Source organism: Ustilaginoidea virens, chromosome 6 (assembly GCF_000687475.1).
Source record: "Ustilaginoidea virens chromosome 6, complete sequence".
Classification (NCBI taxonomy): domain Eukaryota; kingdom Fungi; phylum Ascomycota; class Sordariomycetes; order Hypocreales; family Clavicipitaceae; genus Ustilaginoidea; species Ustilaginoidea virens.
This window is the reverse complement of record NC_057321.1, coordinates 1,823,697-1,844,994: the sequence shown is the minus strand read 5'-3', so window position 1 is coordinate 1,844,994 and position 21,298 is coordinate 1,823,697. Positions and strand designations below refer to the sequence as shown.

The window sequence follows — 21,298 nt, the reverse complement described above, 5'->3', positions numbered from 1 at the left end:
AAATTCGGGGGCGGGGGAGGGGGAGGACATATTTGGCACTGTGCTACGCAGCGTGCTTATCACAGTTCCGTAACGCCACGCGCCGTCCTCAACAAACAAACCCCAGACTGCCGATAGGCCCGAATTACTTGCCTGCAGGTTACAGCAACACTGAAGCCGTCAATCGCCAACCAAGCCATTGGGGTTTCCGAATCACCGACACGTCGGCTCGCCAACAATGGCCGGAAAACAACATCCCCTCGCTTTACCGACCTCCCTTTCCCCAGACCATCTCGATACGTTGTCGGAGCTGTCGATCGTCCTCGCCAAGGTCCGAGCCGGCATCCAATCTTCGAATGGCATCGCAACTGGCAGTGGAGCAAGCCCTGGTGGTGTTAGCACTCAAGGACAGCAGTTGTCGTTCAAAGATGTTCCCGGCGCGACGGATGCTTTGAAACACAAGTTGCAACATGCCAGGGCGCAAGTTCGAGCACTGCCAGACATGCACCGCTCGATAGAAGAGCAAAATTGCGAAATAAAAGAGCTGGAAGCTCGCATTGAGAGGCAGCGCGCTCTCTTGGAGAGACTACGAGAGGGGGATCTCAGATTCAATGCCGACGATGGCACAAGTGCAGGCGTCAAAACAGAAAAATGATACGCCAAAGCTGCAGAAACTATGGCAACTGCCGTTTTCTGAAAGCTTTCTTTCTTTCCTTGTTTGCGAAGGAGCATTCAAAAATGGCAGAAAAGGAAGGAAGAAAAGAAAAAGTCAGTATTTTCGGGGATAAAAATTGAGTTTTTTTTTATTTTTGGGTACTATAGCTCGACATACTCGTCGTTCGCTTTGGCCCCACCGTTTTCATACGACCGAACAGGGAGACATTTGTCGTCCGGAATTCACTGACGAGAGACACCGACCTCCTTCAAAGTCTCTTCCACGCTCTTACCCGGTTGCCCTGGCACAACTTTTGTCCAGACCGTGTCATCCAATGTTTCAGCGTCAGACAAGGCTCTCCAGTTGGGACTTTGGCCAGCCTTGAGCCATTTAAAATCGTCCACCTTATCCCACTGATTCTCCTTACCTGAAACATCTTTGATGGCCTACGGATGCGGGTGCAGTCAGACAGCGACCACAGGACGTGGCCGAGAAGGGAGGGGAAAACTTACATATGACTTGGGCAATGGGGCAAAGCGCATACTCGTGCAATCCTCTATGATGGGATGGCTGGTGCAGTGCAGGTAGAGATCTACATCCGCACACTCATGAATGCGCACTTGTCTTGCAATCACCACGATGATACTGTTTGATACCCCGGTGATGTGAACAGGACCATCGACAAGACCAGCTATAACGAGACTATGAGAAATATTCCTCAGTGTCAGACCAGGCCAAGGTCGGCCCTCGACTGTGGGAAGCGACATATCAACAATGCAGCATTTGATATCGGTTAAGCTGCCGGACGTCGTAGCCCTAGCCGCTGACGATGGGAGAATTATGTGAAGGTCGGACTGGTTAGAAATACCAACGTTCTTCGTGGCGGAAAAGCCGGGCTGCAGGAAAGACTGTGCACTTGGCTTGGGGAGCTCATTGTCGTACTCTGGATTCTCTGTAGGTGGAAGCTGGCGAACTCTGCTATCCCTCTCGGTTGCTTCTCGATTAAAGTCGCCATTGTGGCTTTGTATGTTTCTTGAATGACTCCCCGGATATAGCCTAGGGTCGTTTTCTGGGGCTCCCATATCAACATGTTCCTGCACGCTACATCTCCTGAACTGAAAGCGCGACTTGGGCGTCATCCTGGCTATAGTCTCGTTCAGCTTCTCCTGCAAGTTCTTGATGGTCTGTTGTAGGTAATACCAATCAGCTTCTCATTTAGCGCAACCGGTTTCTCTCCACCGTTTTGGCGGACGAGAAATAATTTGCAAGATATACTTGGTCTACCTACATCCGAGTATTGCTTTCGGTCATAAGAAGGCGTGAACTCCGAGGCATCGGAAACCTCATGCTGAAGCTTACTGATGCTGGCGAGAATATGGTCTATGGCTTCTTGACGCTCTCCCGCCACAGGCGAAACGCAGTCAAGTTGATCGGTGAGATCCTGGATCTCTATGTCGTTTTTAGTTGGAATAAGCCAGCTGCAGTGCCATCATGCGCTCCTGACAAAGATCGGTGATGTTGCATCAACCAAACTAAACTTACCAGCCGCGCTGTCCTGGAAATGGTGATAAAACTTTTGTTTCGAATCCATCATGGACAGACATGGACCCGACTATTCTCTCTCTTGAGGCCTGGTTATTGTTTCGAATGTAGCGTTGACAATGCTTTTTGGTCTGAGCTTGCCTGCCTTGTTGTAATTTGCTCAAGTGAGGAACGAACCCTGAAAGGGCTTTAAACTTTCAACAGCCGCAAAAACACAGCGGTGAACCAACTGATCCTGGGTCAAGGCAAAGCAGAATTGAGCAGTACTAGTAATTAGTAAAAAGAGTTGGAGCATCGGGATTGTGCCAAAAGAAATGCAGACAGATTACGTTCCTTCGTAGCAGGCAGTGAGTGGTATGAAACTGACGCAGAAATACAATCGATGGGAACGGCATCGTTGCGTCTCATTTCTATGAGTGTGTTGTTTAGTGGCTGTCTATTCGCGGAAGGCTAAGAATGACCCCGTATTTACTGGGTGCCATTGACCTTTGTTGCCAGTCCTCTGGCCAGTCCTCTGCGAGAGAAAGAGGGGCCCCGGAAGCGACAACACCAAGCTTCAACAAAGTGGCGTCATGTGGTTGCGGGGTAGCAAGTTTGAGTAAGTTGAGAAATACTATTTTATATTACGGAGTACATGTTCGTCTTCACGTTCTGCTGTTGTTCTGGTCTCCATTTCAAGGGCGTCGGGTAATCAAGCATCTTGACAAGCATTGGTACTACCTTAGGTTCATACTCAAAAGTAAAAAAAAAACTGTTATTATCTGTTAGTCGCTTAAAGGACTGCCGAAACGCTTTGGCGGCAAACATCCATGCATGTGGTTTTTTCTTTTCTTTTCTTTTAGAAAAGGTATTTCCATCCTTCCACTTTCGGGCTCTACATCAATCAGTGGTATGACCTCGTGCGCCCGGTATTAGCCATTCTTTTCCCACCATTAGGCAAAGGAGGTATTATGGGTAATTGGAACGCTCGCTTCTGGGTAAGTTGGGTATTCATCGCTCGCCACATCTCCCACACTGTTGCCCGTCGCGATGGCAACATGCTGTATTGTAGACTGTACAAATTCTTGCGGTTGATAGGAGGCACAAACTGGCCTGTGAGGAGGCACAGCAAAACTCGAGGTGACAAGTAGTGTTTCCGGATACGATGAGCCAGCTGAGAATACTGGTTGAACATGTCGCTAAATTTCAAGGGAACCGACTAAACAAGGCCGGGTCAGCAGCAGCCAAAGGGGGTTTTTTTTTTTCGTTTGGGGGTGGAAGGGGGAAGGGGGGTGGGGGGGGGGCCGTTCGGTCTTGTGGAACCACTGTTGGGAAGCGTGTTTACCTTGAGGTAGATGATGGATGTTGGGGTCTTATTGGGAGATTGGCTGTCGCTAGATCCATCATCTTGATCATCGCGAAGCTCGAAACGAATTCCGCCTATAGTTGCATCAGCCAAATGTCTTGCTGCCTCTCTAATACTGAAACGGCAATTTGCAGATCCTGCTCACCTGGTAGCCTCTTTTCATCTTTGACCCGCAACATGACGGCGAAAAGCGGGAAATGATTTAAACAGGAAAGCAGAGTGTCGAATCCCGCTTTCATGGATATTATAATCATCCTAGCAATGGCGAAATTGAGGTAGAAGACAACAACTGTAGGAAGCAAGAAGAACAGAAGCGTAAACAGAATGGTGCCGAGAAGCAGCTGGTCCAAGTCGTAGTCGCACGAATCGATACGGTTACGGAGCACGTTGTGTCTCTTGCCCCGGAATAGATGAAACAAGGATTGGAGTATTGTCAGCTGCCAATGATAGATGCGTGCCGAAGCTAGATAAAACGAGTAGATGTGCACAGTCAAGGCCGAGAGGAGATCCGAGCAGAGCGCAATCGGCATGCTGGCACCTGCAAAGGATGTAAATCCAATAAACCAGACAACTTTTGGCAAGACGGGATGCAGTGCATTGATGCAACCTGGAAATAGCGTCAGATCGAAACGGGGATTCATCAAGACATGCATGACGAGAGTGTAACTCACTTGACCAATAATCAATTACCCAAAGGAACAGCTCGCCCAAGAATTCGGCCAATTCACTATTAAGCTTCAAACCGGCCGGCCAGCCCATGAGCCATGAGATGCTACGCCGAAGAGCTTCGACAGTATATACCCGCAGAAGGTCGCCGAGTTGCGTTGCGAGCCCGTCAGCATGTTCAATTATGTACGAGCCGAGAGCCATGCCGATGATCACGTCGTTGGCAACGAGCCAGAGACTATTGTAGAATCGGATATAATCAGGGTGACTAGTCGTTATACTGGCCCAATTCATCTTCCTTTGCCGTAAAGTCGAATACTGCATGGGCCAGTAGCAGAACTGTTGCAGGCGAATTTCGATCTGCTGCGCCGTTGCCGATATATCCTTCAATGCGGCATATCCTGGCTTTATCCGGAACTCGAGAAGGAGCAGAAACAGTTCTGCAGCCATACGGTGACCCATGAGGACTATGTTGAAAATCTTGCACAAGGTCGGAAATAGGTACACGGAGAAGATTGCCCAGAGTTGTGTGAGTACATAGTTCCTCATAGTAAAGGCAGATTCCATGACCTGCTCTGATACGCTGAGACTTCGCTTGGGGCGAGACCCCAGGCGTCCGACGTTTTTCAGCAGGATTTGTTCTAGCTCCCAAGACCAGTTGATTTGGTTAATGATCTTGCGTAATGCCTTGTCTCTTGCGGAGGGCACTCGCTTATAGATGCTGTGCTGCTTCAACTTCTCGACAAGCTTTCGCTTCGTCTCTTTCGCCACCCGTTCTTGTCGTTCTATTGCATCCTCGGCATCATCATCAATCCTGCCGTCATCTATCGGGGGTTGGCTGTCTCCTAGTGCGAGGGCGATCGGGGTCAAGGAGACATATTGCATGTACTTCGGTTGAGGTCTATCATAGAGGATGAGTTGTATGCTGGATGCCTTGGCGCAGGTAATAGTTGGGATTCTGGAGGATGGGCAGTATACCGAACAAACCCAAGACTGATCAATGTCCCGCGTTGTCATTGTGTTTGATATGCCGAGGACATGCATTGATGCATGCCCACATAGGTCGTATATTCGAGCAGGAGAGTGAGGCGCATTCCTGAAAAATGTGCCCTCTTTGAGATGAATCTCGACTTTCTGGGCCTAGAGACTGTTAAAAAGCGAACGCAATGAAATCGCTCACCACAGCATGGAAGACAGACCTCCACATCTTCCAGAATGGCGACAACAAAAACATCCAAGGTCGAATTCCTCCACCCAACCACCACCCCAGGACGATCGGACTTGCGAATGTCCGTTGGCCAGAACACTCGCATCAGTCCATCATGCTCTATCATGACCGGAGACGATCAATGCAAGGGTATGTATAAAGTCTCAGAAAGAACCGCGCCGTCTCAACTGCTCCCTAGCAGATAACCCGATGGCAGGGGCCCTTGGGTGCTATAAAAGTCGGTTTGTCAATGAGACGGCTCTCTGACGTGGATCTCGCTGCGGGCTGGTAACTGTACCAAGTAAGTTTCCTTTCTCGCAATCCAGGCTACCGGTGCAAAAATGGCGACGAACAGTGCAGTCAAGGCAATTACGCCCTTCGCAGCGCGTATCTACAAGAGTTTTGGAAGTATCCCAGTTAGAAACACCGCATGGTTATTTGCATTATTTCCACCGTAACACCGTAAAGTGCCAGACATACCACTACTCCGTATTCAACAGCAAAGATGGCCAACTCATAGAGGCGGGTAACCAGATCCCAGCGCGCGGTGATGTAGCCAGCTATGAAAATGCCGAGAGTGAGAATAGAAAACGGGTGCATAGAGCGTTATTTGTTCTGGCAGCGCATGCCGTCTCAGACGCTAGACACTTTGGATCGGAAGCGGTAAATCTGGTCTCGAGGTGGTCAGGGCGGCCTGGTTGTTTGGCAGCTTCAAGCATGGAATAGACGGCAAAAGGTCGCCGTGGGCTTGTCGTCGGGTTTTTTCGTGGAATTTCTACATTCGGCAGGCCATGAGACAATCCTGGGAATAATACTAATAGGGTAAGAACGAAGCGCAGCAGGGAGGAGAGGAAGGCGGCGCTGCGTTGATTTGGACCTCTCCTGAGTCCCGATAGCTACCTAACTATCCCAGTCGTGACGATTTGTCAAGGGGTGCTGTGGGGCACCAAATACCTCTCAACGCCTTCCAAAGGGGAACGCAAAGAATCACGTGGCGATTGCAACTTTGATGAGAGCCAGCAAGTCAATAAAGCTGTTGTGTTGAATTGAAATGGCGATCTTTGAGTTTAAGACGAGATGTTACACTTATGATTTCTAAGATTTAAATACCGAATCCCTAATCTGAAAAAGTTGGGTTGCAACTTGGGCTTCCGATTTAATACTTCGATGGAATCCACTTTATCTGTAGACCAGGCCGGTGTTGTCATTCTGCAATGTGTCAGAAGACGACGTGATGGTTTGATAATGGGTCAAAATGACAACAATTCGGAGCGAGGCGACTCACTCTTTGGAAGGATCAATCTGGCATCGTTATCTCTGTTGTCTTCGCGAGCTTCATCGACGAGTTTGTCAATTCCTCTCTCTTTAAGCGCAACCTTGACAGGAAAGTATTAGTCGGGTGCAACGGGAACGATAACCTGACTTGACTTACTCCCAAGCATTTTTGGTAATCCTTGAACAAAACTGCGCATTCTTTATTATCTTTTTCACCGCCTCTGAGGTATTCTGAAACGTCACGTTGAGTAACTAGGCGACTGCGGTGAGCGTGAAAGAAAAGAGCACTGACTTTCGCTGTACCATTTGAGAAAACACGTGTCGTAGCGCCTGTTCGGTAACGAGTTTAACATTGCGGCCGATGCTGTTGGGCATGGAATGGTATCTTACTCCTTGACCTCGTTACACTCCGGTGCTAATGAAGCCGACATGGTCGAACGGGGAGGATATGGAAGTCGGCTTGAACAAATTCAATGGCATGGTGAAACGCACCAATTGTTGAACGCCTCAGTGGGAACCCGCTTTATGCTACATAAGGGTACGTACCATGTAACTTGAAGTCTTTTCCCATGTTCAACTGACCTTGGTAATAGATTTTCTAAATAACGTCGAACTAATAGGCATGAATTTTCCTATTCAACACTTATATCTTTGACCAGCGATAACTTGCTGTTAATGGTTTTTCGCTATTGATTGTACCGTTGCTGGTCATGAGGCATGCTGACGATGCGCGCTGCCAAGTACACTACTTATGCCGTGCAATTTAGATCTGCATACTGTATTTCGCTTGCCCCGTTGTGAGTCGTGAAATGATTTCATTGGTTCGATCTGATCCTGATGGCGTACGAGTATGATTACTTGCAAGCATGTCTTTCGTAGCCCCAAGAGTCAACGGCGCGCAATAACGCGTCGATATAATGACTATTCCCAGTTGCTACCAGCATTCTGTCGCCATATTCATAATCACGGCTGACCGGAATGAGACATTGAGTGCCAGATGCCGGCTTCCCATCTGCTGAAAAAGGGAAATAACACAAAGACGAACATGACACTATCACGTGGGAAGCTGGAAGAAGCTCTCATCCAAGGGACGTATCAGGTTTTCACTTCTGACCCTGACGCAACCACTGTGAACAAGGTTCGAAAGCACGTGGAAGACGCGCAAAATCTCCAAGCCGGATTCTTCGCAAGCGATGAATGGAAACAGAGAAGCAAAATCTTGATCAAGGAATATGTCGTAAGTAATATATGCTGGCCTGGGATGCACTGCGCGGTACATCGAGGGGCAAGCTAACCATGTTCATCAGGACAAGTTTCTAGATGGCTGGGTACCTGGGGAAACTGAAGCGAATGATGGAACCAAGCGCCAAGCTCCTGAAGATATTTCCCCTTCCCCGAAAAGGCGGAAGCAAGGCGCAAAGACTGGCTCGGACAGCATGAAAGGAAAAACAACCGGGAATCCGTCTCCGGTTAAAGCTGCTGCCTCACCTTCTCCTATTAAACAGGCTAAAGTAAAGGAGAAACCTGGCGCTGTAGAGAAAAAGCCTTCACCGACCAAGGAAGTCGAGGGTTCTGGAGACGAGGCTTTGTCTTCCATCAAAGTTGACACATCAAAGCCCCTCGTCAGTGAGGAAGAGGAGTTCTCGGATGTTATCGACGAGCCTCCCAAGGCGGCGCGGAAGAAGAAGGATGCAAAACAAAAGTCGTCAAAACCAGCTAAGCCTGCTGCCAAATCAAAACAGAAAGCCATGACATCAATTTCTGACGACGCAAAGGAAGTCGAGATAAAAAAGCTACAATCTCAGTTGGTGAAATGTGGGATTAGGAAACTTTGGCATAACGAACTTAAGCAGTACGGAGATGACGCCCGCGCTAAAATTCGCCATCTCAAGAAGATTCTGGCTGACATTGGCATGGACGGTCGCTTTTCGGAAGCCAAGGCACGCGAAATCAAAGAGATGAGAGAGTTAATAGCAGACGCCGAGTCTGCGCAGGAGATGAATCGCCTGTGGGGCGTGGACTCGGGCGCCAGAGCAAGTCGAAGCAAACAAAAATCAACGAAGTCAGACGAAAGCAACGGGAGCGAGGTAGAGGCTGAAACAGACGATGCCAGCAAAGCAAATGACGACCATGACGACCAGGACAGTGATGATGGAAACACTTCTTTTGCGGCTAGGAGACGACGTGCTCAGGCTGATCTGGCATTTCTAGGAGATGATAGCGAATCCGAATAGAGTCGCTTCTTGAAGGTGTAGCAGCTGATTAAGTTTTACCAACGACGAATTTCTGGGTTTTAACTATGCGTTTACGAAGGGGCTAGGTTCGAAATTGTGAGCATGATCTGTAATAACAAACTTGTTTTGGTACGGTGGCTATGTATCGTTACTCGTACGCCGTAAACAGCGTTCTTCTTGAAGCGGTGGTTTAATCTGGAAGCTTAGAGTTTGGTATTTTTTCTGCCCCCTCCCTCCCCCTCCCTTTATTTTTCAGGGCCTGACAACGTTATTGTTCTGACTGAAAGGACATCGACCTAATCAGACCAGGCTTTATACACAATCCTGCTTCCATACGTCTGGCCTCTCTTCAACAAACTCATGCTCCTCCACTCGGGAACATTGACCGCATTAACCCATCGGCAAGGCTCGCAGCAGAAGGCGCTGCGGCAACTCTTGGCACTGACGCCTTTCACGGCGGGAACATTTACGAAGTCGCCAGTATAGAACTGGAAAGAGGGCTCCGTGCTCAAGACCTCAAGGTGAATACCAGTCTTGGGGTGGCTGGCTGCCAGATCAAGTGTGAGTGGCTCTGAGCGGGTATCAATTGGTACCGAAGCCGGGTCTGAGATCTTGGTGAAGCAATTGTCGATACTGGGCTCCGTCGCCGTGAGCGTAAAAGGCTTGGTTGTATCGATGCTATATGGCTGTGGAGGTCCAATAGGGACCGAATGCTCGTCGTTGGGCAGCTGATGTCTCGTAGCAAGGGTCACCACGGTGCCGTCTACCGTGGCATCTCCAGAGAGGTTGAAGTATGAGTGGTTTGTCAAGTTGATGGGAGTTTCCTCAGCACCGTCCACCAGCCTCGCCTCGTACTCGATTCCAAGGACAAGAACCTCTTTGCCGTTCTTGGTCTGCGTACCCGTCGTGTAAGTAGTCTTGGCCTCTACTGCACCAGGAAAGCCTTCATCGCCGTCCTCGCTAGTGAGGGTGAACTCGACGCTCTCTCCACCTTGGAGGTCACCCACGCCCGGAATCTGTTTCACGCCGACCGGTTTGGGGCCATTCCAGATACGCTTGCCCCATCCGACGATGCCGCCGTGCAATGTGCTGGGTCCGTGATTTGCAACCAACGGATACGACCTGCCGTTGACCGAGTCCAGGTGAGCACCTTTGATACGGTTGGCGACGCGGCCAATCGTTTCCCCAAAATGGGGCGTATTGTATTTCACGTATAGCTCTTGGCTCGGGAAGCCAAGGACAATGTTGGTGTCTTTGACTTTGAAAGATTGTATGATGGCTCCCAATGGGAGGAAGGAGAATGGGGCCTCAGCCATGTCTCCAGTGTACAGTGCTTGGGTGGTGGATGACGTTGGAGGAGGCGTGGATTTCGATCTTGTTGTGATAGAAAATGAAGACTATCTGGGCTTTTCTAAAGCCGTTCAAGTTATACTTCTGGCAAGGTGAAGGACAACCCAGATCAATATTCAAGAGAGCGATATGTCATCGTGGGCAAGCCGTGTTGAACCGAGGCCTAAGTGCTCCGCTGTGGTTTGGTTAGCTGTCGAAAGGCCGACGGCTAATATGCGTTTGAAGCGCTTACGGAGTACCTGACAGCGACTTATAAGGTGGCCAGCTACCTAAGTAGATCTCTTAAGCTCAGGATGATGCAGCTTTCGCATCAACACAATTTTCCCCTCATCTTCAGCGCACGACCTACCCAAAGATATCTTCAAGTAACCGCTACCTTACCTAATGCACTTTGTAACGAAGGCCCCTCTTCTAATTAGGTAAGTTACGTCAAGTAGCGCATACGTACTGTACCTAGGTACATAGGTACCTGGTAGGAGGTACCATACCTAGGTACCTACCTTACTTCATACCTTAGGTACCTAGGTAGGTAAGTACCTTAGGTACCTAGGTAAGTACCTTGTGTACCTGCTGATATGCACCCAATCCCACTCACAGTGAACTTGGCCAACTATAACTACCCCGAGGTAGGTATTGCAACTTATTCCGTAATGTCAGCACTCTCCTCGAGGCTACCCAAGGTAGTGGCTAAGGTTTTTGGTCATCAGTAGAGTTGAACCGTCCCCGAAATATCAACATGTAGAGTTTTCACTAAAAACCGTCATCTGCCCAACCCAATCCAAGGGAGTGAGTGAGACTCGGCATCCGGGCTTGTCTTGCTCCCCTCCCGCTGTCCCGACCCTCAAAACCAAACCACTCGCTCAGTCAGCACCGCGTCTTTGCACCAGATTGCCGACCATGGCCGCTGCTGCCCCTGCCGGGTCTTCGAAAAGGAAGCGTGGAGAAGAAGACATTGCTGTTAGCCCCATCAAGTTCTCATTTGATTTTTGCAGCACCAACTCCACCGACGATGGAAGTGGCAGTCCACGATCCAAGGTCGCACATCGCTTTCGCGGCCTCGCTCTCGAAAGTGGGGGCGGGGTGCAGGACGACGATGATGACGATGACGACCGCAGTACAAATGCGATGCGAAAACGCCTGAAGCTGGATACAGTAATGATCGATGTTGGGAAACCCGGTCCCCTGCAACCAGGGCGAAAGCCCACTTCTCCAACTCCTCCCAGCCGGCACGTTGGTTTCGAGACCCCAGCTACCACCAAAGTAAATTGTCCTTTCCGATTACCACCATCCCTGGACAACGACGCCCAAGATTCAACCACGACAGCAAAGTCTCCACGACGCAAAAGAGCCAGCACGCCGCCGCTCAAGTTGAACAAGTCACTGATGCCAGGCCAAAGGACCGCCACCAAAGACGGTCAGAGCAAGGACGGCAACGACCTGGATGTTGCCGTCGTGGATCCCGTCCGAGCAGCGTTGACTTGGCACGACGATGAGATAACCGTCTATGATCCGGATGATGAAGACGATGACGGAACCGGCGTCAATGGTATCGGCTTCAGACCAACCCCAGCAATAGCTCACTCTAGAGCCATGAGAAGAAGGCAGCAGATGGAGGGGTATCGCAAACGGGAAGAGGGCGAGGCTAGAGCTCAGCGCAACATACAACGGCGAGGAGAAGAATCCCTTTCTGCGCGACCAAAGAAGAGATCCCCTGCTCGAAAAGTTCATTTCATTGACCCGGATAGGCAAAATATGGCCGTGCAAATTCAGTGAGGGATCAGTGAGAGAGACTATGCTTTCTTGTGGTCAGAAAGGAGGAGCTGGCATGTGGTGGTAATGGCTACGAATAATGAACAATGTGACTTCACGGATTCGGAGTTTCCGGTGGGTTGGTGGCTTAATACGTTTTTGTTTCAACGACCGAGAATCATGTTATATCTTATGAAGTGGGAAATCTTCTTTCTTTGTTATCGATTGTGCTCTCAGGTTTTATACTCGGTCGACCGGGCTGTGATTCGGGGGCTTTATTTCGTTTCCAAGTTTACTACACACAACCATACCACTGTGTGCACACCAATGCAACATACGGGAGAGAAAAACTGCGATTTAAAAGTTGTTTTAAAGGAATGCGATGGTTGAGACTACATTTGACGCTTTACACGACATATACTGGTACTCAAGGGCATAGGTCGAATATTGAGGCTGGCATTGAGGTAAGCAAGAAGGTAGTATGGCTTCAGTATGACTTCAGTGTCCCCAAGCTTACCGACCCGCATTATTCAATCAACAAAGATGATGCTGTTAATCAAACAATCATCTCTCTAACAACAGTGACCTTTTCAGGGGACTTAGACACAGGTTTAGCATCGATTCGTGGGTATCAGAAAATTGTAATGTACAGCTTGTACCAAGCGAGGAAAACCGGGTTAGAATCAATGTCTAGGACTTAGGGACAAGGCTCTTCCTTCATATGCACCCCCGGAGGCGCATGGATGTCACCAAAACTTATACCAAGGCTTTTGCGTCGCCGTACTCTCCTGTTCCAACTTGAGTTTCTCGCGTTTATCCTCTGCCGCCCTCCTGGCCTGTTCTCGTTTGTTCTCCGCGACGATCTCAATTTGCCGCTTCATCTGTATTCGCTCGGCTCGTCGGAGGTACTGACAGTATTCGTACGATGCCGTGCTTCCGAGTATGAACATGCCAACAGCCCAGTTTGCTGACTTGACAGCGTTCCCTGTCCAAGAACACGTCAGGACAGTTTGTTCGCAAAGATGGAAACGTCGGCAGGGACAGCGCACGCACCTTTAAGAACAAACTTCAATGCTCCGACTCCAGCGCCGGCAGCGATGCCTGTGAGAAATCCTTGCCTCGCACACGGCGTGTTGTGAACATTGGTGAAGTCATCTGCCTTGATCATGCTGACTGCCTCAGAAATAGTTGGTCTAGCGTTGTGGCTATTTGCTTCGGATTGGCCCTGCCCGTCGGGTTGTTCTATCGACTTAGACCATACGTGCAGAGTCTTCTGGCCGGGGTTGGAATCTGCATTTTGAGGCGCATCCACGATGTTGGGAGCCATTTCTGGCTACCTTGGGTGAGCGAACGTTCTCATGCAAGGTCGTGTGAGGCTGTTGTGACGTTTCGATGTCGAGCTGCTCCCTGGATCAGTGACCCAGATCCGATTACAATTTTGACGGAGTAAGCCATGGTTCTTCTGCCGCCTGCCTAATATTGGACAACCGGTTACCTGGCAAAATGCTGGGTCCTATCCATTACCAGGAGCTAGGTATGTACCTCTTACTATGTAGGTACCTCTAGGGCAACAGCACGAAACCAAGGCACTGACTGGTAATAAGGACACAACAGGGACGCAGCTTAATCGACTCGACTCATCTTTAGAGTAAATAGAAGTAATTAAGTACCAATAACCAATCTACTGCAAAATTGTATTTTGTCCACCTGGCTACCTGCTACTGCTCCGTATGTGCAGCAGATTCTGTGCGGCATGTCGCGAGAGAGTGGAGAAATTGATCCTATTTAACTTAATGTGGGGCAGCCGAACTGTCGCGCAGCAACGCGTCCAGTCGCGTCTCACTGGCGCACGCAACTCTCTTCCCATTAAATCCCTACGGCTACTCCGTAACAGCAATCAAGAATTGCCCTGGTTCGTCAGATACTGATTGTAAAATTGGCTCTGCTACCCCCCATGATGCTGGACTTTGTTTGATTATCCCGCTCCATGGGCATCGCGCTATACTCTACATTCAACTCGTCCGTATTGCAGCCTCACGACCCAAGCGCACGGTGCGCATTATCCCTCGACGGCCGCAGCTCTCTCTTCGACCCCGAATCATCACCTGTTTCTTAGCTGCAGTGGGAGTCCTTGCTGGCTCTCCACGTACTTTACTCTGTCATGCCCAACACAAGTCTGCGGAGGCCCCAAAAAGGCTTTCGTCGGGGCGGCAACACTGCGTATCATGGCCACAGGACCCGTACCTTTGCCGCAACTTCAAGAGCAGAAGGAACGTCTGCTGACGAGAAGTGGGAACGTATCCGACTTGCCCAAACCATTGACGAAAACTTGGGCTTCACAAGATATGATGGCGGAAAGAGAAGGGAAGGCTGGCTCGTCAATGTTCAACCAACTTCAATAGAAGATGAAAGGATACCTGGCGGCCGCGCTGCACTCGATTGCTACTTTATAGAGCATGACGGATCTACGTTCAAGGGCACTGTTGAATACGATCCTTATTTTTTGGTTGCCGTCAAGAAGGGCCACGAGTCTGAAGTTGAGGAATGGATCAAACGAGTACCTGGAGATGGCGTTGTCAAGTCTATTCGGCGAGTGGAAAAGGACGACTTGAGCATGCCCAACCACCTGCTTGGTTATCGACGCACCTTTCTCGAATTAAGGTTTGCCAATGTCAACAACCTCATGGCTGCCAGAAGGGACATCATGCCAGTGGCAGAGAAGAACAAGAAGAACATGAATGCCATGGATGCATATGCTGAGGTCGCTACGTAAGCTTTTCCTGCGCCATGCTCGGCTTTTCAAGACGGATGCTGACAAAAAAAGCCAATAGTGCGAGTGTTAACTTTGATCTTTTTGATGACGACTTACGAAATGATGAACGAGGCAGCGCTTCATTTACCGAGGCTAGCGATCATATAGTGGACATGCGAGAATATGATGTGCCATACCACGTGAGGGTGATGATAGATCTAGGTAAGTCCATACTGGCTCATCAGACTGCTCGTGTCCATGCTGATGCTTTTGACATAGACATTAGAGTTGGAAAATGGTATTACGTCGAAGTCAAGCACGGTGTAACGAAAATAATTCCTAATAAAGAGCGATCATTGCCAGCAGATCCCGTTGTCCTGGCATTCGACATAGAGACAACGAAACTTCCGTTGAAATTCCCCGATGCAGCGGTGGACCAAATTATGATGATTTCTTACATGATTGACGGTCAAGGATTTTTAATCACGAATCGAGAAATTATTTCGGAGGATATTGGCGACTTCGACTACACCCCAAAGCCTGAATATCCTGGACCCTTCATGATATTCAATGAGCCGGACGAAAAGGCTTTGATCGAACGCTTTTTCTTGCATATAAAAGAAGCCAGACCTACAGTCATTGCCACTTATAACGGCGATTTTTTCGATTGGCCTTTTGTGGAGGCTAGAGCGAGCGTGAATGGCATTGACATGTACCAAGAAATCGGCTGGAAGAAGGACAACGAGGATCAATTCAAATGCGCCTATGGTGTCCACATGGACTGTTTCCATTGGGTTAATCGTGATTCTTACTTACCACAAGGTTCACGTGGCCTCAAAGCTGTCACAGTGGCCAAACTGGGATACGACCCTGATGAACTTGAACCGGAATTGATGACGCCGTACGCCAGCGAACGACCCCAGACTCTAGCCGAATACTCGGTGTCCGACGCCGTTGCTACCTATTACCTTTACATGAAGTATGTCCACCCATTCATCTTCTCGCTTTGTACAATTCTCCCCATCGGTGGGGACGATACCTTGAGGAAAGGCACTGGTACCCTGTGCGAGATGTTGCTCATGGTCCAAGCCTACCAGAAGGAAATCATTTTACCAAACAAACATCAGTCACCCAAGGAGGCATTTTGGGAAGGTCATCTCTTGCACTCGGAGACATACGTGGGGGGTCATGTCGAAAGTATAGAGGCTGGCGTTTTTCGGTCCGATATACCTGTCGATTTCGCTGTTGATCCTGGAGCAGTTGATGAGCTTCTGCGTGACCTCGATGCTGCTTTACAGTTTGTCATTACTGTCGAGGAGAAGAAGTCGCTGGATGACGTAGAAAACTACGATGAGGTCAAGCAGCAAATTGCTGCCCGACTGAGAAAGCTGAAAGAAACACCAAATCGACATGAACGTCCCCTTATCTATCACTTGGACGTCGCATCCATGTACCCCAACATCATGACCACAAACAGACTCCAACCTGATTCCATGATTTCAGAATCCGACTGCGCAGCATGTGATTTCAACCGACCTGGAAAGACTTGTGACAGAAGGATGCCCTGGGCTTGGAGAGGAGACTACCTCCCTGCAAAAAGAGACGAGTACAACATGATTCGGCACGCCTTGGAAAATGAGAAGTTTCCGGGCAAGGCACCTCACGCTCCGCCGCGCACATTTGCTGATCTGAGCGCCGACGAACAAGCTGGGTTGGTCCGAAAACGTCTGCAGCTTTACTCGCAAAAAGTGTACCACAAGATTCACGATTCCACCGCCATCGTACGGGAGGCCATCATCTGCCAAAGAGAGAATCCTTTTTACATTGATACTGTGCGAGACTTCCGTGACCGAAGATACGACTACAAGGGAATGGCAAAAGTGTGGAAAGGCAAGGCGGATTCGCTCAGGTCATCTGGTGCAGCCTCTAGCGACGTGGACGCCGCCAAAAAAATGATTATCTTGTATGATTCGCTGCAACTTGCTCACAAGGTCATTCTGAATTCCTTTTACGGTTATGTCATGAGCAAGGGGTCACGGTGGTACTCTATGGAAATGGCTGGTGTTACTTGCTTGACCGGGGCTACCATCATTCAACTGGCGCGCCAGCTTGTCGAGAGACTAGGTCGGCCTTTGGAACTAGATACGGACGGCATCTGGTGTATGTTGCCGGCAACATTTCCCGAAAACTTTTCCTTCAAGTTGAAGAATGGCAAAAAAATGTCCATCTCTTACCCCTGCGTCATGTTGAACCACTTGGTTCATGACAAGTTTACGAACCATCAGTACCAGACCCTCGTCGATCCAAAGACATTTAAATACGAAACCCACAGCGACAACTCCATCTTCTTCGAGGTTGACGGCCCTTACAAAGCAATGGTCCTGCCGACATCGAAAGAAGAGGACAAGAACCTGAAGAAAAGATACGCAGTGTTCAACGACGACGGTAGCCTCGCAGAGTTGAAAGGGTTTGAGGTGAAACGACGCGGAGAGCTCAAGCTCATCAAGATCTTTCAGCAGCAAATTTTCAAGTTTTTTCTGGAAGGAGAGGACTTGACCCAATGCTACACCGCTGTTGCCAAGGTAGCCAATCGCTGGCTTGATGTGCTGCACAATAAAGGATCGACCCTGGCTGATGAAGAACTCATGGAGTTGATTTCGGAAAACAGGAGCATGTCCAAGACTTTGGCGGAGTACGGTAGTCAAAAATCAACCAGCATCACTACTGCCAAGCGTCTGGCCGACTTTCTGGGTGAACAGATGGTCAAGGACAAAGGGTTGAACTGCAAATTCATTATCTGCGCGAGGCCCAAAAATGCACCAGTCACTGAGCGTGCCGTTCCCGTCGCCATCTTTTCCGCCGAGGAGTCGGTCAAGCGGACGTACCTGAAGAAATGGCTGAAGGAGGAACCTGCTGATACCGATCCGCGAGCACTGCTTGACTGGGATTACTATCTGGAGCGCCTGGGATCCGTGATTCAAAAATTGATCACGATCCCAGCGGCTCTGCAGAAAGTCCGCAATCCGGTGCCTCGAGTGCCTCACCCTGACTGGCTCCAAAGGCGTATCAACATCAAAGATGACAAGATGAAGCAGAAGAAACTGACGGATCTGTTCACCAAGGAGCCGCTGGGAGACATTACCAACCTCAACGGGTCCCGAGTGGATGATCTGGAGGATTTTGGCAGCAAGCTTCTCAAGCCAAGACAGATAAACGAAGTCATATCTTCGTCACAACCGCTGCCCGCAGTACACAAACGCAAGTCGCCCGATTCAGTCGAGAACCCCGATCCCATGGCGATGCTGCCCAAGGTTATGCCCAGCGCTTCGGAGGACTATCCTTCTTTCTTGAGATATCAGAAGAAGAAATGGGCTCTGCAGAAGCAGGCTCGTGTTCGTAGAAGACAGCTTTTCGGGGACAGGAAAGGCCTCACGGGAGGCAATCTGCGACAGACTTTTATGAAACAGGCACACATAACGTTCATGAACACGTGGCAGCTGCTTCATCTCCAGCCCACGGATACCCCGGGTGTTGTAACGGCTCATGTTCTGATCGATGCGAAGATCCATACTCTCAAAGTCAATGTCCCCCGTCAACTCTTCTTTAATCTCAAGAGCACTGAGCTGCCTGATGTCGACATTCCCGGCTGCGAAGTGGAACAGGTCAATCATACGCTTCCGAACGGCCATGCCTCAAGTCATCTTTTCAAACTCACAGTGCCGGAGGACGTTTATTTCAATGAAGCCGCCAAGTTTTCCGCGCTGTTCAACCACCCCGGCGTGGAAGGTGTGTACGAGAAGCAAGTGCCTCTGCATATCAGGGCTGTCCTCTGCTTGGGCAATCAGTGCACAATTGACGACCAGCAACATGCCGTGCTGGGCAAAGGCTTAGAGCAGGGCTTCGACCTGTCTGGTTTGAAGCGGCCTGCCAAGGCTGTGACTTACCTGGAATCTTCACCACTGGCGTACATCTACATCTCTCACATTACAGCCGGGGAGCGTCAAATCTTTGGCATATTCTCCACGACGTCTAGCCAAGGCCACATTGTCATGCTGCAGAAGAATAAGGACTCTGGCCAGGATCTGCCCAACGTGACGAGAATGTACTCGGAGATGCTGGTCAAAAGAGCACAAGAAGCAGCCGGCACTAACTGGCAGGACTGCTTCAGCTACCAAGAGAAAGTCACATTCAAGATTACCCAAGTCTCGACCCGCCGAAAGGTGCACTTGGAGATTGGCGACGTGGTTAAGAAGATGCGCAAGGATGAATCGCGGCCTCAAGTACTGGTGTTACAATCCTCGCAGCGTAACCTGCTGGTTCACCACGTCCCCGTCTTGGGAGAATTCCCTGTTTTGCCGCTCAAGTACGATACGACAGACAGCTTACTCCCACCCCTGGGCTGGCAAGGGGTAGTAGCACGCCGCCTGATCGGACATTACCTGGGACTGGGCTCATGGATCTTGCACCTCACGACTTTGGCTCGCTATGGAGACGTTCCGTTGTGTAATCTGGAGCGGGAGGATCCTCGATTCCTGATTGATGTCGCGTACGCCCGTCGACTGCAAGCAAACGGAGTAGTTCTCTGGTGGTCGGCTGGTCCCCGGCCAGACCACGCTGGATACGAGAAAGATGATGTTCTGGGTCCTCTCGAAACAGTCAAGATGGCCAACGTCAACAATCCGGGTACGTTCGCTTCGGTGTGTATCGACCTAGAAATACGGAATCTGGCCATCAACACCATCCTCACGTCGTCACTCATCAACGAACTGGAAGGTGCAGACTCGATTTCTCTCAACCCGTCTGCGGAAGGGTCTGGAGTGCTGGCTTCGGACAACGCATTTGCCAACGCGGGCGTGCTTGTCCTGCGTGAGATGGTCAAGTCCTGGTGGGCTGAGGCCTGCAAGGGCAGTACCATGGCGGATGTGCTGGTGCAGCATCTTGTCCGATGGGTGGAGAATCCCGATTCCTTTATGTATGATCGAGCGCTGCACTACTACGTGCAGATGATGTCCCGCAAGGCGTTCCAGCAGCTCATGGCGGACTTCAGGAGAGTCGGGTCTCAGGTAGTGTTTGCAAACGCGAACCGGCTGATCCTCCAGACAACAAAGGCCGAAGTAGGCAATGCTTTTGCCTACAGCCAATACATCATCAAGTCGATCAAGAGCAAGCCTCTCTTCCACTTTATCGACCTCGACATCAAGGAGTACTGGGATTATCTGGTGTGGTACGATGAGTTCAACTACGGAGGCAAGGCATGCCAAGAAGTTGTGGAGGCGGACGAGCAAAACCTGGAGACAATCATGCACTGGCAAATGACGACATTTCTGCCCGCGCGGCTACAGGCGACCTTCCAGGAGTGGGTCATTGCTTTTATACAGCTCATGCACAGTCTCAAGCGACAGGCGAACGACGATGGCGACGCCTCGACTCCTCGCCTGACCCAGTTACCCAACCGCGACACGGAGAATGGACAAGGCCAAGTCGTTTTGGCCAAGTCGTTTGCAAAGCCGCTGAAGAGGGCGATTGCCAGCCTCATCAGTCAGCAAAAGAGAGAGCTTCTGCATCCGGAGCTGGCGCAGGATTACAGCTTCCCAGACTTGCCTGGCTCGCACTTGCCGGCGAGCAACCCTGTCTTGGAGCTGGTCAAGTCGCTCATGCAAGTTCTCTCCCTCGACAAGAACATCACGCTGGAAGCGCGTCTCCTGCGCAAGGAGCTGCTGGCGCTGTTCGAGGTGCGCGAGTTCTCCAAGGAAGGGGCCTTTGCAAACCCGTCGGAGAGCCTGAGGCTGGTGCAGGTCTCGTGCGACAGCTGCACCATGGCCCGCGACCTGGACCTATGCAGGGACGAGGACTTGTGGAGCGACGGCGGCCGCAGGTGGCGGTGCGGCTTCTGCAACACCGAGTACGACCGGGTGGCCGTTGAGGAGAGGCTGTTGGGCATGGTCGAGGCCTGGGCGGTGGAATGGGCAACGCAGGATCTGCAGTGCGCCCGCTGCCAGGCCCTACGAGTCAACGACCTGATGGAGTATTGCACCTGCAGTGGAGAGTGGAAGGAGAAGGTGTCAAGGGATGACACGGTCAGGAAGCTGACAGTCATGAGGAGGGTGGCAAAGTATTACGGGCTGAAGATGCTTGGCGATGTGGTGGCAGGCTTGTTTTCAGATGTTTGAATGATTTGCGTCCTTGTGTCAGGGGGGGCGGGGGGTTGTTCGCCTAGGCGCTTGCTCGGGTCTTTCTTTCTTTCTTTCTTTCTTTCTTTCTTTCTTCTTTTTTTTCGCTTTGACTCTTCTATTCAAAAGGGGCGGTTACAGATGACACGACAGGAAATGCACAACAGGAGTTTGGATTCTCTTTTTTTTTTTTCGGGAACTATGGCTGTATGTATATGCACGATAATGGTAGGCACCAAGTCTTGCAGTTGAGAACTGAACCGCAATCTGTTGCCATCAGTCCGTTCCGTCCGCTCATCTAGGCGAGCCAAGCGCTCCACGGCAGCATGCAATACCGACTCCCCGAGGGGGCTTTCAAGCAGCCCAACCGCTCT

At 50.2% G+C, this 21,298-nt stretch overlaps 9 protein-coding genes across 9 annotated transcripts; 4 read left to right on the top strand and 5 right to left on the bottom strand.

Annotated features, from left to right (window-relative positions):
- Nucleotides 1-217: 217 nt before the first annotated feature.
- UV8b_07410 (uncharacterized protein) lies at nucleotides 218-634 on the top strand (the record flags this gene model as incomplete). Its single annotated transcript, XM_043144907.1, has 1 exon — nucleotides 218-634. One exon carries the CDS (start codon nucleotides 218-220, stop codon nucleotides 632-634), a length of 417 nt encoding a protein of 138 aa, XP_043000842.1.
- Nucleotides 635-876: 242 nt separating this feature from the next.
- Nucleotides 877-2,225, bottom strand: UV8b_07409 (uncharacterized protein; the record flags this gene model as incomplete). Its single annotated transcript, XM_043144906.1, has 4 exons — nucleotides 877-1,080; nucleotides 1,147-1,818; nucleotides 1,923-2,083; nucleotides 2,177-2,225. 4 exons carry the CDS (start codon nucleotides 2,223-2,225, stop codon nucleotides 877-879), a joined length of 1,086 nt encoding a protein of 361 aa, XP_043000841.1.
- Nucleotides 2,226-3,059: 834 nt separating this feature from the next.
- Nucleotides 3,060-5,994, bottom strand: UV8b_07408 (uncharacterized protein; the record flags this gene model as incomplete). Its single annotated transcript, XM_043144905.1, has 8 exons — nucleotides 3,060-3,374; nucleotides 3,501-3,595; nucleotides 3,667-4,128; nucleotides 4,193-5,327; nucleotides 5,387-5,514; nucleotides 5,570-5,624; nucleotides 5,693-5,785; nucleotides 5,875-5,994. 8 exons carry the CDS (start codon nucleotides 5,992-5,994, stop codon nucleotides 3,060-3,062), a joined length of 2,403 nt encoding a protein of 800 aa, XP_043000840.1.
- A 604-nt stretch (nucleotides 5,995-6,598) lies between these two features.
- Nucleotides 6,599-7,100, bottom strand: UV8b_07407 (uncharacterized protein; the record flags this gene model as incomplete). Its single annotated transcript, XM_043144904.1, has 5 exons — nucleotides 6,599-6,603; nucleotides 6,680-6,770; nucleotides 6,827-6,900; nucleotides 6,962-6,999; nucleotides 7,060-7,100. 5 exons carry the CDS (start codon nucleotides 7,098-7,100, stop codon nucleotides 6,599-6,601), a joined length of 249 nt encoding a protein of 82 aa, XP_043000839.1.
- Nucleotides 7,101-7,714: 614 nt separating this feature from the next.
- Nucleotides 7,715-8,903, top strand: UV8b_07406 (uncharacterized protein; the record flags this gene model as incomplete). The annotated part of the gene is made up of 2 exons (XM_043144903.1): nucleotides 7,715-7,906; nucleotides 7,977-8,903. 2 exons carry the CDS (start codon nucleotides 7,715-7,717, stop codon nucleotides 8,901-8,903), a joined length of 1,119 nt encoding a protein of 372 aa, XP_043000838.1.
- Nucleotides 8,904-9,199: 296 nt separating this feature from the next.
- UV8b_07405 (uncharacterized protein) lies at nucleotides 9,200-10,219 on the bottom strand (the record flags this gene model as incomplete). The annotated part of the gene is made up of 1 exon (XM_043144902.1): nucleotides 9,200-10,219. One exon carries the CDS (start codon nucleotides 10,217-10,219, stop codon nucleotides 9,200-9,202), a length of 1,020 nt encoding a protein of 339 aa, XP_043000837.1.
- A 931-nt stretch (nucleotides 10,220-11,150) lies between these two features.
- Nucleotides 11,151-12,026, top strand: UV8b_07404 (uncharacterized protein; the record flags this gene model as incomplete). The annotated part of the gene is made up of 1 exon (XM_043144901.1): nucleotides 11,151-12,026. The coding sequence occupies one exon, from the start codon at nucleotides 11,151-11,153 to the stop codon at nucleotides 12,024-12,026; it is 876 nt and encodes a 291-aa protein (XP_043000836.1).
- A 722-nt stretch (nucleotides 12,027-12,748) lies between these two features.
- On the bottom strand, nucleotides 12,749-13,329 carry UV8b_07403 (uncharacterized protein; the record flags this gene model as incomplete). Its single annotated transcript, XM_043144900.1, has 2 exons — nucleotides 12,749-12,987; nucleotides 13,056-13,329. The coding sequence occupies 2 exons, from the start codon at nucleotides 13,327-13,329 to the stop codon at nucleotides 12,749-12,751; spliced, it is 513 nt and encodes a 170-aa protein (XP_043000835.1).
- An 834-nt stretch (nucleotides 13,330-14,163) lies between these two features.
- On the top strand, nucleotides 14,164-20,924 carry UV8b_07402 (uncharacterized protein; the record flags this gene model as incomplete). Its single annotated transcript, XM_043144899.1, has 3 exons — nucleotides 14,164-14,771; nucleotides 14,834-14,976; nucleotides 15,034-20,924. The coding sequence occupies 3 exons, from the start codon at nucleotides 14,164-14,166 to the stop codon at nucleotides 20,922-20,924; spliced, it is 6,642 nt and encodes a 2,213-aa protein (XP_043000834.1).
- Nucleotides 20,925-21,298: the final 374 nt, after the last annotated feature.